The 13,361-nt window shown below is 35.0% G+C and overlaps 2 protein-coding genes across 7 annotated transcripts; one reads left to right on the top strand and one right to left on the bottom strand.

Annotated features, from left to right (window-relative positions):
• The first annotated feature begins 5,399 nt into the window (after nucleotides 1-5,399).
• On the top strand, nucleotides 5,400-9,709 carry LOC111391483 (protein RDM1-like). Of its 2 annotated transcripts, none has more exons than XM_023016712.1 (3): nucleotides 5,400-5,624; nucleotides 6,685-6,828; nucleotides 8,988-9,709. In XM_023016712.1, the coding sequence occupies exons 2-3, from the start codon at nucleotides 6,687-6,689 to the stop codon at nucleotides 9,359-9,361; spliced, it is 516 nt and encodes a 171-aa protein (XP_022872480.1). In that variant the 5' UTR covers nucleotides 5,400-5,624; nucleotides 6,685-6,686; the 3' UTR covers nucleotides 9,362-9,709. The 2 variants fall into 2 exon arrangements, with proteins under 2 accessions (XP_022872480.1, XP_022872481.1); XM_023016713.1 differs by having other exon boundaries at nucleotides 8,233-9,332.
• A 347-nt stretch (nucleotides 9,710-10,056) lies between these two features.
• On the bottom strand, nucleotides 10,057-13,123 carry LOC111391481 (protein XRI1-like). 5 transcript variants are annotated; one of them, XM_023016710.1, is made up of 9 exons: nucleotides 12,925-13,116; nucleotides 12,195-12,250; nucleotides 11,983-12,102; nucleotides 11,561-11,691; nucleotides 11,077-11,140; nucleotides 10,878-10,977; nucleotides 10,759-10,799; nucleotides 10,587-10,670; nucleotides 10,057-10,500 (listed from the first exon to the last, which is right to left on the bottom strand). In XM_023016710.1, the coding sequence occupies exons 1-9, from the start codon at nucleotides 12,942-12,944 to the stop codon at nucleotides 10,229-10,231; spliced, it is 888 nt and encodes a 295-aa protein (XP_022872478.1). In that variant the 5' UTR covers nucleotides 12,945-13,116; the 3' UTR covers nucleotides 10,057-10,228. The 5 variants fall into 5 exon arrangements, with proteins under 5 accessions (XP_022872478.1, XP_022872477.1, XP_022872475.1 ...); XM_023016709.1 differs by having other exon boundaries at nucleotides 10,759-10,802; nucleotides 12,925-13,115; XM_023016707.1 differs by having other exon boundaries at nucleotides 10,759-10,802; nucleotides 10,878-10,980; nucleotides 12,925-13,114.
• Nucleotides 13,124-13,361: the final 238 nt, after the last annotated feature.

Raw genomic sequence — 13,361 nt, 5'->3', positions numbered from 1 at the left:
GGAGAATTCAGCCCACCTTCTCAAGATAGTGGAAGAACGCGGAATAACTTGATCCGAAATCTTTTTAACGTTGAAGCTTGGTTTAGGAAATTATCTACGAAATGACTATGTATGTGGAAACGCGACTATTTGTTGAATGTAAATTTCATATATAGATGATGAATATATTGTAAGAATTCTAACTATGAATGTCTCGTAGCTAATATTCAATGATCTTTTCCATTTTTTTCATGTCCTTTTCTTGGTTATGAGCTTATTTATGCCATCATCCGTATGTGATTTTTTTGTTAAAAAATTCAACTAATATAAACGTTGGTAAAGCGATCAATTTGAAATTAAATATTAAGGTGGGGGACTAAAATTGAATGTTTTGAAGATAGTGACAAAATTGAAATTTGGGGCAAAGTTGGGTCACTAATCGTGTTCTGAAATTATTAATATGTAACGTGCAAAGTTTCCAAAATTTCTCATTGATTACTTTGTATTATTGAACAACTATGGAATTTTTGATTGTGCTAAATTAACCATTTTCAAACTACGCGACGAGCTCTGAATGGGGCGTTTACAATTTATTTTGGACGGATAGTAATTTTCCATGACAATCAAATCTTCAAAAGAGTATAGAACTCGACCACGAAAAATGGACATTGACGTGGCCAACAAAGAGCAATCCACGTATATTCCTCTCTGTACACTTAGCACAAAGCTCAGCAGTTCATGGCCATTTCCAGCGATGGTGATTGCAGCCACGAACTCTCCAACAATCAAGTTAGTCAACAATAATTTGCTCAACTAATTTCGATAGCAAAGATCGCTAGACTTTCTATATTATCTCAAGGGAGAGGAAAAATAGTATTTAAGTTGTGAAGTTACATTATTTTACAAAGGTTTAGAACACAAGTATTTATAGAGAAGAAGGTGGAAGAAGAATCGTTGGATAAAGAACACGTGGCTCCATCTGCTAGTTTGAAGTGTCTCTTCGTAGACGTCTATATATCACTCCATAGATGGGCAGGCACATAATGTGACCTTGAAAAATGTGTGATTGTGACTAATTAATTTAATAATTTGTGATTATTAAATAAGTTGTGACCTATAAAATTTCTTATTTGTGATAAATAAATGAGTTGTAACCTATAAATGTTTTGATTCTATGATCGATGAATAAATTGTAACGTATAAAAATTTTGATTTGTAACTGAAACATAATATGCAACCAATTAATCATTAATTTGTGTCCAAATTGTATATATTTTATTAATAATTAATTAGTTCACAAATAAAATTTAATAATATCTTATTTTTGAAATTTTAAACATTGTTTCTTAATTTTGAAATGTGCATAGTTAAACTCTTTGATATGAATTTTTCCCTCTCAAGAATTCAGGCTTAGGGAGCTAAATCTTAATTTTCTGAAATACCAAATTGCCAAAAAATTTAAAACATTCAGAGGCCTAGCCCAATTGGGATAATTGTGTGGGCCTGGAGTATGAACCCCATGACGTCAAATTATACCATCCCGTCATCTTGTTTCCCCCATAGTTACTTTGGGAACGTAGAGGATTTGGAAAACAGAAAATGACATCTCTATCCCATGAAAGGATTCTCGCCATAACATCTACGACCCTACCATTTGGCTTCATGAGTTTGGGTTTAGTTGTATAGCCTCACTCACCACCACGCACCTAAGCCTTAGGTAACAAGCTCGCTAATTAGGATCCGGAACTATAAGACCTGTACTATTTGGGATCTGTAATCCACCCGCAACTTTGTTAAGTCTACGGTCATCATCTTTGAAGGGTAATTAGAGGCCCTCCAGTGTATCGAAGTATCTATTGAGCTATCCACTCTCTTCCATATGATTTTCCTTGACTATAGCCCTAGAACATCATCTGAACCCAACACCATGGGTTCCTCAGCATAGATACTACCAACTCACCCCCATCACTTCATCTGGCATGCCATAAGTCATTTTCCTAAAGCACAAAAAGGAGGGGGTTGTGCCAAATGATTTACCTAAGTAGCAAATATTGTTATTGGAGGGTTACTGAAAAACTTCTCGAAATGCAAGAACTTCGCCGAAATTTGTGTTTGCAGAATGAAATTGTGATTCTGTTTTTACCAAAAGTAAAAAGTCTATACTATGGGGTAAGTTCCTTTTATAGGCAACCCCTATAAACCATCATCGTTGGATAATATCTGGTCTCATCAAGGCCGTTTATTAGGTTATTGATCTAGGCCATTGAGATCAAATATAAAAAATACTCAATGTATGTGATATGGCAACGCAACATATGCACCCATGTGACGCGTCTCCTTGAGCCTCAACAGTCGCTTGCCATGATTAGCAGTGGCAGCTTTTTCTTGGGAGCAAGCGATGGTTCAGCTGTTTTTCTTATAAACATGCAATAGTCTTCAAATCATTGGCACAAATTCCATTTAGAGCATCGTCCTCTTGCAAGACTACGCTTTGGCCATCCAGGTTTTCTTAAAGTTGTTACCATTCAGAGCCTCATCTTCCTACAAGACTGTGCCTGTGCCAATTCAGTTTTTCTCAAAACTGCTATCATTCAAAGCCTTGTCTTCCAGCAAGATTACGCCTATGCCAATTTAGAATTTCCCAAAGTTGCTATCATTCAGAGCCTCGTCCTCCTGCAGGACTACGCCTCTGCCAACTCAGCCTTTTTAAAAGTTGCTATCATCCAGAGCTTCGTCCTCAAGCAGGACTAAATCTCTGCCTATTCAGCTTTTCTCAAAGCTGCTATCATTCAGAGCCTCATCCTCCTACAGGACTATGCCTCTGCCAACTCAATTTTTCTCAGAGCTACTACTATTCAAAGCTTTGTCCTCCTATAAGACAATGTCTCTGCCAATCCAAATTTTCTTAAAATTGCTACCATTTAGAGCCTCGTCCTCCCACGGGACTACGCCTCTGCCAACTAGCTTTTCTTGACTATTGTTACGCCTCTTGTAACGACTTGCCAGGTCATCAGCACAGGTCACGCTCCGAGGTCGAAGCGTCTATGACGAACATCTCAAATTTAATATTTTGTCCGGCAAAGTCTAGGCACTATATAAATATTCATACATGGACTTGGGGGACTATTATTACACCTCCTATAACAGCTTACCAGGACATCAAACACAGGCCACACCTCCGAGGCGCCAAAGTGCCTAGCATACCAGCATAAAGCGAAGTAAAATCCGAAGTGGATAGCATTAGGTATGAAGTCAATACATCAGTGCGAACAAGCCGAGCAGGAATGCCTAGAACATTCGCCCGTTGGTTAGTCCAGGTTCTAGCATAAGATACAAATATTTTAGGCAAGGATCTGTCCAAAATAAAATCTTGTGAATGATAAATGTGACATCTCTGTAGCAGATGCTACAAATCAATAATTTATCGATTACATCACCCAAATAATTGATCACAAACCCTACCTATACCCATCCCACTGCAAAATAGTTGGCACCACCTCCCTACCGCTGGTACCACCTTCAGCTCCACTACCAACAAGAACCACCCAAATCCCAGCACCACCAAAACATTGAAACGACTACCACCACCATTGATCGCACCGCCATTTGAACCCACAATCGTACCGCACCACCAAGCAGCAAAGATCAAACACCCCCACAGAATCAATTGAACCCACTATTGCGTAGCACCGCCATTTGAACCCACCACCAGGTATTGGCAATCAACAATTCCAAATCACTGGAAAGACGGTAAAAACCTATTGACCACCACAAACCACCCCATGACTCCAAAGCATCTATTTTGGAAAAAATTGAACTCAAGGAAAAAAAGAATAATAGATCTAGTGGTATTACTGTAGCAACATGGCGTCGATACTACTACAATGATGAGCACCATTGTTGCTCTTATGTAATGTGGTGCTCCTGCTGCTTTTAGGTTGTGCCTACGTCGGATTGTGATAATGGTTTCTTTGGTACATTCGACAACGACAAAGTAGCATGTGGTGTTTGTAACTAGAAGGGGGGAGAGCGAGAGTGATCAGAGAGAAAGTGAGATATTGTTTATTAGAGAGAGTGTGTGAGTATAATTTAAAGATAGAGTGAGATGTTAGGGTTTTGCTGGAAATTGTAAATTTAAAATATAACATTTACGAGTGTATTTGATTGTTAATATTTTCCACAGAAAATATCAATTTTCTATCTACATTTCTACTTTTGTGTTGTTTGATTAATATTTTTTTGATGGAAAATATTTTTATACTTTCAGTTATATGACCATATTTTCTTTGAAAATAAAGAAAATATTTTCTTTAGAGGGAGTAGGTTTTTATTTTTCATATAATTCACTCTTTCTTCCTCTCTCTTCTAAGGTTTTTATTTTTCATATAATTCACTCTTTCTTCTACTCATTTTCTCTCCTATCATCTACAAATAAAAGATGGACCAAGTATAACATTTTTTAGGTTGAAAATAAAATCAATCAGACACACTTAATTGATAATTTTCATGCAAAAGGCAATTCAATTACCTAGAATTTATTTTCTTGCCTTGTAAATTTCATACTTGCAATTAAACCTATCCTAAATATAAAATATCTTATTTGTAAATAATGGAACTTCCTCTTCATCTTTAGAATATTGATTTTTGAAAATAGGGTGGGACGTAATTTCCATTTCTTGAGATCAGATAAAACCCCAACCAAGTCTTCGATTTTTTTTGGAAGCCCGTCCATCCAAGACCGAATTAATCTCGTGTACAAACTTTGTTCGCAAACTAAGTGTTGACAAAATTTAGATTATTGGTTTCAAAAACTGTTTTTTAAATGATTGGTCTAAATGTTATCAATGCATACGTTGAAAATTAAGTTTGTCAACCTAATTTATAAAGGGGGATGTTGCAAATACACCTTTGATGTACTATGGAGGTGTAATCTATCAAAAGTGTAAAAGTAGAATTAGTTTGTACAACTAGCTTGGTTTCCCAAGACCACCCTTACTACTAAATTGAGTTAATTGTTCCAATCTTAAAATATCGAGTTTTGATCACGAATTTAAGTCAATGTCTTCGATTGCTCACTAAATTTAGGTTCATGTCTTAGATTGCTCACTAAAGTTTAAAATGTTGAGTTTTGACCAATGAATTTTGAAATCTACTATACATTATCGCTACCACAATCATTGAATTTTGAAAAATATCGAATTTAAAATGAGTAATGTATAATATTTTTATAGTTCCATGAGTAATATCCAATATTTTTCATAGTTCTGTGAGTAATATGCAATATTTTTCAAAGTTCAGTGAGTAATGTCCAATATATTTTAAAGTTTAGTGATAAAAAATCGATATTTTAAATTTCAATGAACAATATTTATGAACCTAAGCTTAATATCAAAACTCAATATTTTAAACTCAACAACCAATCAAAGACATAGCCAAGTTTAACCATTGGAACAATCAACTCGCCTAAATTCCTAATCAGATCCTAATTTCCCAATTGTTTAAACCCTAACTCCTAAATCAGACCTTGACACACTGAAAATCGACCTATCTACTCCAAAAATCAGCACTCCGGCGGCATCCGGCAGAAGGTTTGCTCCAACGTACGCTGTCTTGCAATCCGCGGCACAACTGACCTTCATCCTCTGGTAGATTATTGACCTTGTTGCCTGCTCATTTTCCTCGAATTTTTATGTAGTATTGGCATAAATTTTGGCTGGGGACTGGGTTGCATCACTGCAGGTGTGGTCTTATGCATTGGATGATGTTGTGTCTCTTAGAAGGTGCAACAATTGGTTGGATTAAGTGTGGCATGTAGAACAGAATAAAAAAAATAGAAACTAGAAAAAAATTAAGTAGATCTCTGGAAACAATTATTCTCCTATCAGCAAAGCCTTGTACAAACACTTTAAAGTAAGCAAAATCAGTTTTGAAACTATAAAAATGAAGTTTTATATGCATTTCATCATCAAATTCAGGGTGTATTTGAACCCCTTTAAATTTGAAAAATGTATTATGAAATAGTAGATTGATGCAGAATTTGTATTTAAAAAATAAGAAAAAATTTTGGTTTGCGTGTAATATTAATTTAATGAAAAATGTACAGTTGAAAATGAGTACTGTAGAAAAAATAATGTGATAGAATGTAAAATAATGATTGATAAACAGGGGCTCAGTTTCATCTTTGAGATGAAAAAGGTTATGATTAACAAACCAATTATGCTATTTGTACAATTTTATTTGTACAATCATGGATGACAATCTTTGTTGGCATCATCACATCCATCCATTTTTTAAGTAGTCAAAAACTGTTTCTTAAATCATTGGTCCGAATTTCGCCACCTCCAACATTGTCAACAATGTTTGTCAACTAACATTGTACAAATAGTTTAATTCTTAACAAACAATTTAATAAAGCATCCCCTTTTTGTGCCTCATGATTTACTTATTGAGGGACCATGCTTCTACATTATCAAAGTGGAACTGGAGCGTCTCCCTGCTTTGCCATTAGGCATAGCTTTTAACAACTACGATTGATAGTTTTCTGTTAAGTATACATGTATGTATTTATCTGTGTATTTAATCTGATCAATCAATTTAATTCAGGATTTTCTTTACTCATTTTACTTCAGTTTCATCTAGTTTGTGTACTAAGTTTCTCTCTTTCTATTAACTTATGCAACTTTTTGTTGTGACTGCATATTATAGTTATGATGAATAGAGCAATGCCAGAGCAGGTGGTGATTTTTTCTGAGGATTCTTCCCCTGATGCAGATGATGATGTTCAAGAGTGCAAGCAGCCAAATGCAGATTATACAATGGACCAACCTTCCCAGAAATTAACATCTGATGGTAATGAAAAATTATGTGTTGCTGTCGAAATGCAGGTCCGCTTTGGCTTTATTTGTCTCTGCTTCACCTTTCAAACTTTTTTTCCTTATAGCTATTACTGAATTTTATGCACGTATACTGTCAACATAAAAAAAAATCATAAAATTTGCAATTCTCCATGCTGCTGTGGGGAATATATCCTATTGTTTGTTATCTGAAATTTTCTGCTTTCTTCAAGCATTTTTGGGCAGCTCATGTTCTTGTATTCAAAATTTACATCTCCATCCCGGGTTTGAAAACCTCATTTGATATTTAACGATTGATATATGTTCTCTTGATGTGCATGTAATTGATAAATTTCGGTAAAGTATACTGGCAAATTTTGAACTGAATGATGTTTTTACTGAAAAGAATGACAGATACTTGATTTTGATGCCTGTTCATCAATGAGTATGGTTTAACTTATTAGTAACACTTTTATAAGGGAGGCGAGGAAAATCTCATAGAGAAATCTTTCTGTATGTAGTTTCAGGCTTCGGTAGGGATTTCCTCTTTTCTTTTGTTGTGGATGACTGTTGGTTTCAGAATTCCTTAGTAGCTACCGCACCCCGCCTATTTCTTCATTTAAAAACAGCTTTTCGCTTTGTTCAGTCCTCTCTTGCTAGACTGGCTACCGATGCCCATTGGTGGATTTCCCCTATGCACCTAACATTTAGCCCATGTTTGGTACATATTCTTTAAAAATCATTTTTCTCAAACTTATTTTCAATTGATTCTCTGAATAAAATAATTCTTGCACGAGAATCCATAAATTCTCCCAACTTTTTAACCACAAAGGACTGAAAAATATCACTTTTGAAAATATCTATTCTCATAATATCTACATCAAACATGCACTTAATGAACAAATATAAGTTACTTTGAAATAAATAAATAATAATCAAAGGCACTCTTTATATTGTGCTACCCCATGATTACTTCAATTGTTTATAGCTATAACGATCTTTTTTTCATTTTTGTAGCTTGAAGTTATGTTTTTGACAAAAAGGTATCTATTTTCACATTTGTTATAGTAATCTAATAATCTTTTTCCTTCTCTTTGTTGAGTAGGCTGCTATAAATATTTAACTTCTTTAGTATTATAAACTTTTTCTTTAGTATGAAAATATATATTTTTGTCACTTTTTTCCCACACTTTCTGATCAATTTTTTTTTTCCCATTTATTTAAGTGAACATATATGAGTAGCCAAATCTACTCTATCTAATTAATTTCTTGCATAACTGTCTGATTGGGAGACACATTTTTTTGTTAGGTAGGCCACTCCAGATTTTTAATTGATAGAGGAAACAATTTTGTTGGTACTGCACTTTGAATTATATACAATACGTACATATATTCGTAATAAGCTCAATTGTATGTGTAGGAATGCAAATGGCTCGTGTACACATTTGTGCACTTACTGGAATGCATATGAAATTGCAAGCATGGGCATCACATTTTTCAGACGTGGGCTGCATTTGGGTTGTATTTTGTGTACAGAACTTGTATCTATGTAAAGATATTTCCATCCGAGACCTTATAGAGATTCATCTGTCTGTGGTAGCTCCATTTAATGTTATAGAAACTAACATGCATCAAGAGTTCTCTTTCTTCTTTTGCTATTGTCAAATAAAGTGGGCGGTTTCTTTGTTTCCAGGGGAGGGGCTGGAGATTTTCTGATCCCTTGGCATTGCAGCACGAACATGATCCCTGTCGAACAAATTATGTTATTTATAGTCAATGGCAGTGGTTATATGTTAGTTGAACAACCCCCCCCAACCCACACGCACAAAAAAGAAAAAGGAGAAAAAAGGAATAAAAGAAATCCACGTTAAAATGACAGGTTTACCTTTTTTCAGTTTTAATGTGTGTTGGAGGGCTGTATCTATGTATTTAGATGCTAGACGACATCGTCCTCCAAAACTGTGTCGCAAGTCAGTTAAGATTGGACTTGTTTTGTCAATGTCAGCATTATTATTGCTTCAAATATTTACCGTTGTGACTGCTGAAGGCAAAAGCATCAATTGATGTTGTGATCTTTAAGCTTCCTGCATGTTTACCTGTCTTTCATGAAATACAAGATCACAGTTTATTGTGTTCTAATTCATCGAAATACATAAACTGTACTTTGCTATGTAGATTTGCTGCTCAGAAGAGCAGAAGTGTACCAAGAATACATGAACCTGATCCCTGTCCCAACTCTGCGAGGCTCCCTTATTCCCTTTACCTCGTGGATAGGACTGGGCCGATCCATGAAGCAGCTATATGGACAACCTCTACACTACCTCACCAATATTAGCTTAAAACAATGGGATCAGTCCAGGATTGGAGCCAAAAACGAACAAATTCCATTGGATACCTTAATCCATCCTTGTAAGGCCGAAGCCAGCATCTGGCTCATGGAAGAGTTTAACCGACTTACAACATCTCATCATCATCTTGCTAAACTCTGGCTAGCTGATCCCATGCATCATGCTTTGATCGATCCCATTTTTCCCAAGCTGCAACCATGAAGCACAGAAACCAGAAGAGAAGAAAAAGGCGATAATGAAGAAAGGTTTCTCATTGAATATTTCGGTGTAACTTAGATTGAAGTAGCTATTTATGAAATACATGTATATATTTTGCCGGTCTCAAAAGTTTATGCATACTGGTGCATTAATGTGCTAGGACTGGATTTGTATGTCTGCCTGTAAATACATGCTGTTGAAGGTGGTGCTGGTTTTATGAGTTTATATAGCTTAATTATACAGCACTCGAAACAGGATATGTCCAATCGATGTGGCTTGAAATAATATTATAAACTTATGAACATCAGCGTAAGTATTTCTGGTTAGTCGCATAGGAAGCTGGTTCAATGACGTCTCAAGTTTGTAATTATGAACAAATGTTTTAGGTAATTCTTTTAAGTTGGAAAAGATATATATATCTTTGTATGTCTGCCTGTAAATACATGCTGTTGAAGGTGGTGCTGGTTTTATGAGTTTATATAGCTTAATTATACAGCACTCGAAACAGGATATGTCCAATCGATGTGGCTTGAAATAATATTATAAACTTGTGAACATCAGCGTAAGTATTTCTGGTTAGTCGCATAGGAAGCTGGTTCAATGACGACTCAAGCTTGTAATTATGAACAAACCGCATAGTATTATACTGTTTTAGGTAATTCTTTTAAGTTGGAAAAGATATATATATGCACAAATAGTTGAAGGCTGATAAAACATATAAAGAGACGACAAATACATTAATTTGCATGGATAGTTCATCTTCTCAAAAGTCACTGGCTATACTTAGTAGTTATGGGCATTTTCCGAACAAGATTGACCTTAAAAGTTAGCTTTGGTACAAGGTTTCGTCCCTCCTAAGTGCCGATATGGTTACCCTTTGGTTCTTGTAATTGTAATGCAGCCTTTTCCACCTTCAGTTCGAATTTTAGTTTTTCCGACTATAGGCTTCCCAGAAATAGCAGATGTCGGATAAGAAACTGCATGATCTTCATTATTTTCCTCGGATTCTGATGGAGTATGTATCCTCTGGTTTATGTCTTTTAGAGTCACGTCTCCATGCACGCTACACGGTTTAACGAACGCAAATGGATAGACAACAGAGGAGGCTACTTTAGAAGGGGTCTGCATGTATGATTTTCGACCTGATTAATTGAGTATAGTTAAGGGTCAAAAAATGGCACCTACTCATCATAATTAACTATAAGAAGGAAAAAAGTAAAGTAAATACCTTTGAAAACAATGCTTTTACAAGGGCGAATAGGAAGTTTTTGGACTGCACTAGCTTCATATTCAGGAGGGGCGTCAAAAAGCTCTGCAGAAGTACATTGTAGATTTAACGATGACAACGTAGAAAAGGTCGAAAAATTTAAGGATGACGACATTAAACTACTTTCACATACCTGTGATATCATTCTGAACATCAGATGTCCCAGAAACGCTTCTACTGTACACAATAAGCCATTCAGGAAAATAAATTTTTTTCGAGTAAATTGAAGCAGGAAGTTAAAACAAGACGTACATGTCCTCGGATTTATATTGCATCTCTGGATCAATAAAGCAATTGGCAAGCCATCCTTCAGATGACGGGTCTAAGCACTCGTTGCTGGAGGCGAATGTGCCTTCTACGAAAGTATGAAGAATTATTATTCGAAATCCTCTACATAACTATAGATCAGTCCCTATCAATATCCGAATAGAAAAATTTGCAAGAATGGTACCTGTAAATCCATCAACCAACTGTGAAATTTCAGATGAAGCCACTTCAAGAGACTCCGGTGTTTCCTAATCATAGAAATTAATAGCGCTGTATAATCATTATCTATGATCGTTCAAGCTGATGCTGCAGAACTAACTTGTTTACGAGGTTCAACTCACATTGATGAATTATAAAGAGAACGTATTGATAAAGGCCATCCATTTTTTTGCTCAAACTTGATTCACAGATCACAATTTGCTTCAAAAATCATATCTTGACCAACAGGATAACTAATCTAGATATAAAATTACACAATATAAATTTTTACAAATCAACTAGAATGACTTCAAAATGCAAACTCCACGAAATCAGATAATTGACATTTTGTTTACTGTAAAGCAATGCAGAGATAAACACGTTAATAATGAGGTAACAGCATTTCTAGAAGTAGTCGTGCCAGAATTTCAAAATGCTAGACATGAGAATTTTCAACAGAAAAGAACAACCTTTGATCTTAAAAATGCCTCGTATTTACAAAGAGGTGCATCTGAGACTTCAGACTCAAACTGTAGAATTCTCCGCCTTTTTACTTGTGAAGAAGGTTCCCCTCGTTTCTCCAACTCTTTATCGGTAATTTCTGCAGTTTGTGCAAAATGACAAGTAACTGTGTAAGCAGCACTTTCCCTATTACACAGCCTTTGTGTTTTTCGTGTATGAAGCCATTTTGTAACTTCATTTGTTCATGTAAAATGTTTGGCATAAACATATAGTAAGACTTGATTTTGGTGTCGCGTTAACACAAGTCAGTTTCAAGAAAAAATTTTAACTTGTAAAAAGTGTATTTCTTTAGAAAAGATCGACAAATACACAAGATAGAAGTGAAAAAAAATTAGAGACGACAAATATTTATAAGAAAGTAATAGACTACCATAGCTAGTTACGTGATACGCCAAATCTCCACAGGCCTTAACCGGGGTTGTTTCATTGTCAAACATGTAAGAGAGATCTTCGTTTTCATTTACTCCATTCATTAGGCATTCGGGTATATCTGCCCAACATATCAAGACAAGTTCAAGATCAGTAACCTCATTCGATCGTGTAAATTGCAAGGGGTAGATTGAAAACCGCCATAAGACTCACCTAAGCTTGTATTTTCTTCAAGAGAGTAAGCCTGACTTTGCCAATCCCACATTTGACTGTAACAATTTCAGACGGAAATAATTTGATATCTTAAGCTTAATGTGACCAAATATTCCAAAGTGTTGCACACGACCGTATTAACAGCGAGAAAAAATTCTAAAATCTCGTGTAATACTACCTACCAAACATGCCAAACTTGAAATTCAGAAGAACAATCATTATATGGAAAATATCCAAAATGCAAATCTTTGAACATGATAATAAAGAAAAGATACCGGCAGAGAATTCGACACAAAAGAATGCAGATCCAGCAAACAAATTTATTAACACAATCTCAAGAACAGATTAACTCCAGATTAAGCACTTAAACAGATCAAATCCAGTCATTTAAAGCAGAAATTTTGGCAGGCATATTTAGCAAATTATTAAGATCACACACAAGAAGGATCACAATCTATCTCTAATTTGCTCGTCGCATTGAAACAGATTTGAACAAAACCAGCAAGCAAAACACAGAATTAAGCACAAGTTATTTGACATAACAGCATTTCATTTCATAATCCAACAATTTTATTTTTTAAAAGCGTAAAAAAAAATCTGCATTTTCTGGCATTTACCCATCAACAAAAATCACAAAAGAAGTATGGTAAACAAATAAAAAGAAAAATCCCATAAATCAAACTTCAAAACAAAGACAAAAATCAATTAAAATTTAAGAAACTGAAGTCACCTGTCATTGTTGTAGTCCATTTTCTCTGAGTTTGTCCCTAAATTTAACTAAACAAGAGCAGGAAAAACGGAAAATGACAGTAGCGTTCAATAATCAAAAATATCTATTACGATGGATTTATATATTTAAGTTGATGTGAAGGTATAATGTAATCTGCGGACGACAGACCCATTAAATGAAAAATAATAAAAAGACCGGTGGAAACAACTACCCTTTAATCGTGCAAATTATGTGCTGGTGACTGAATTTTCAATTGTGGTAGATCTACATCACAATTTAGAAAATTGTTTATGAATAGATGATGTCGCGAGATTTGATTGGATCAATCAAAAAAATAGGGAAAAAAAATCCTATATCATTTTTCTACACGTCATCTATTGTGAAATATTATATAAATCATGATGTACAATAAACAATTTTTATGGGTTGACTTGTAT

The sequence above is a fragment of the Olea europaea genome, unplaced genomic scaffold (assembly GCF_002742605.1).
Source record: "Olea europaea var. sylvestris unplaced genomic scaffold, O_europaea_v1 scaffold797, whole genome shotgun sequence".
NCBI classification, from domain to species: domain Eukaryota; kingdom Viridiplantae; phylum Streptophyta; class Magnoliopsida; order Lamiales; family Oleaceae; genus Olea; species Olea europaea.
This window is presented reverse-complemented; position numbering and strand designations above follow the sequence as displayed.

Excerpts from the sequence above, each read along its gene's own strand:
- LOC111391483 (XM_023016712.1), top strand. The coding sequence starts at position 6,687 with ATGATGAATAGAGCAATGCCAGAGCAGGTGGTGATTTTTTCTGAGGAT. Across the intron at positions 6,829-8,987 it reads CCAGAAATTAACATCTGATG|ATTTGCTGCTCAGAAGAGCA; the intron begins GTAATGAAAAAT and ends TTTGCTATGTAG.
- LOC111391481 (XM_023016707.1), bottom strand. The coding sequence starts at position 12,944 with ATGGACTACAACAATGACAG. Across the intron at positions 12,103-12,194 it reads TGAAGAAAATACAAGCTTAG|ATATACCCGAATGCCTAATG; the intron begins GTGAGTCTTATG and ends TATGTTGGGCAG. Across the intron at positions 10,501-10,586 it reads TAAAAGCATTGTTTTCAAAG|GTCGAAAATCATACATGCAG; the intron begins GTATTTACTTTA and ends TCAATTAATCAG.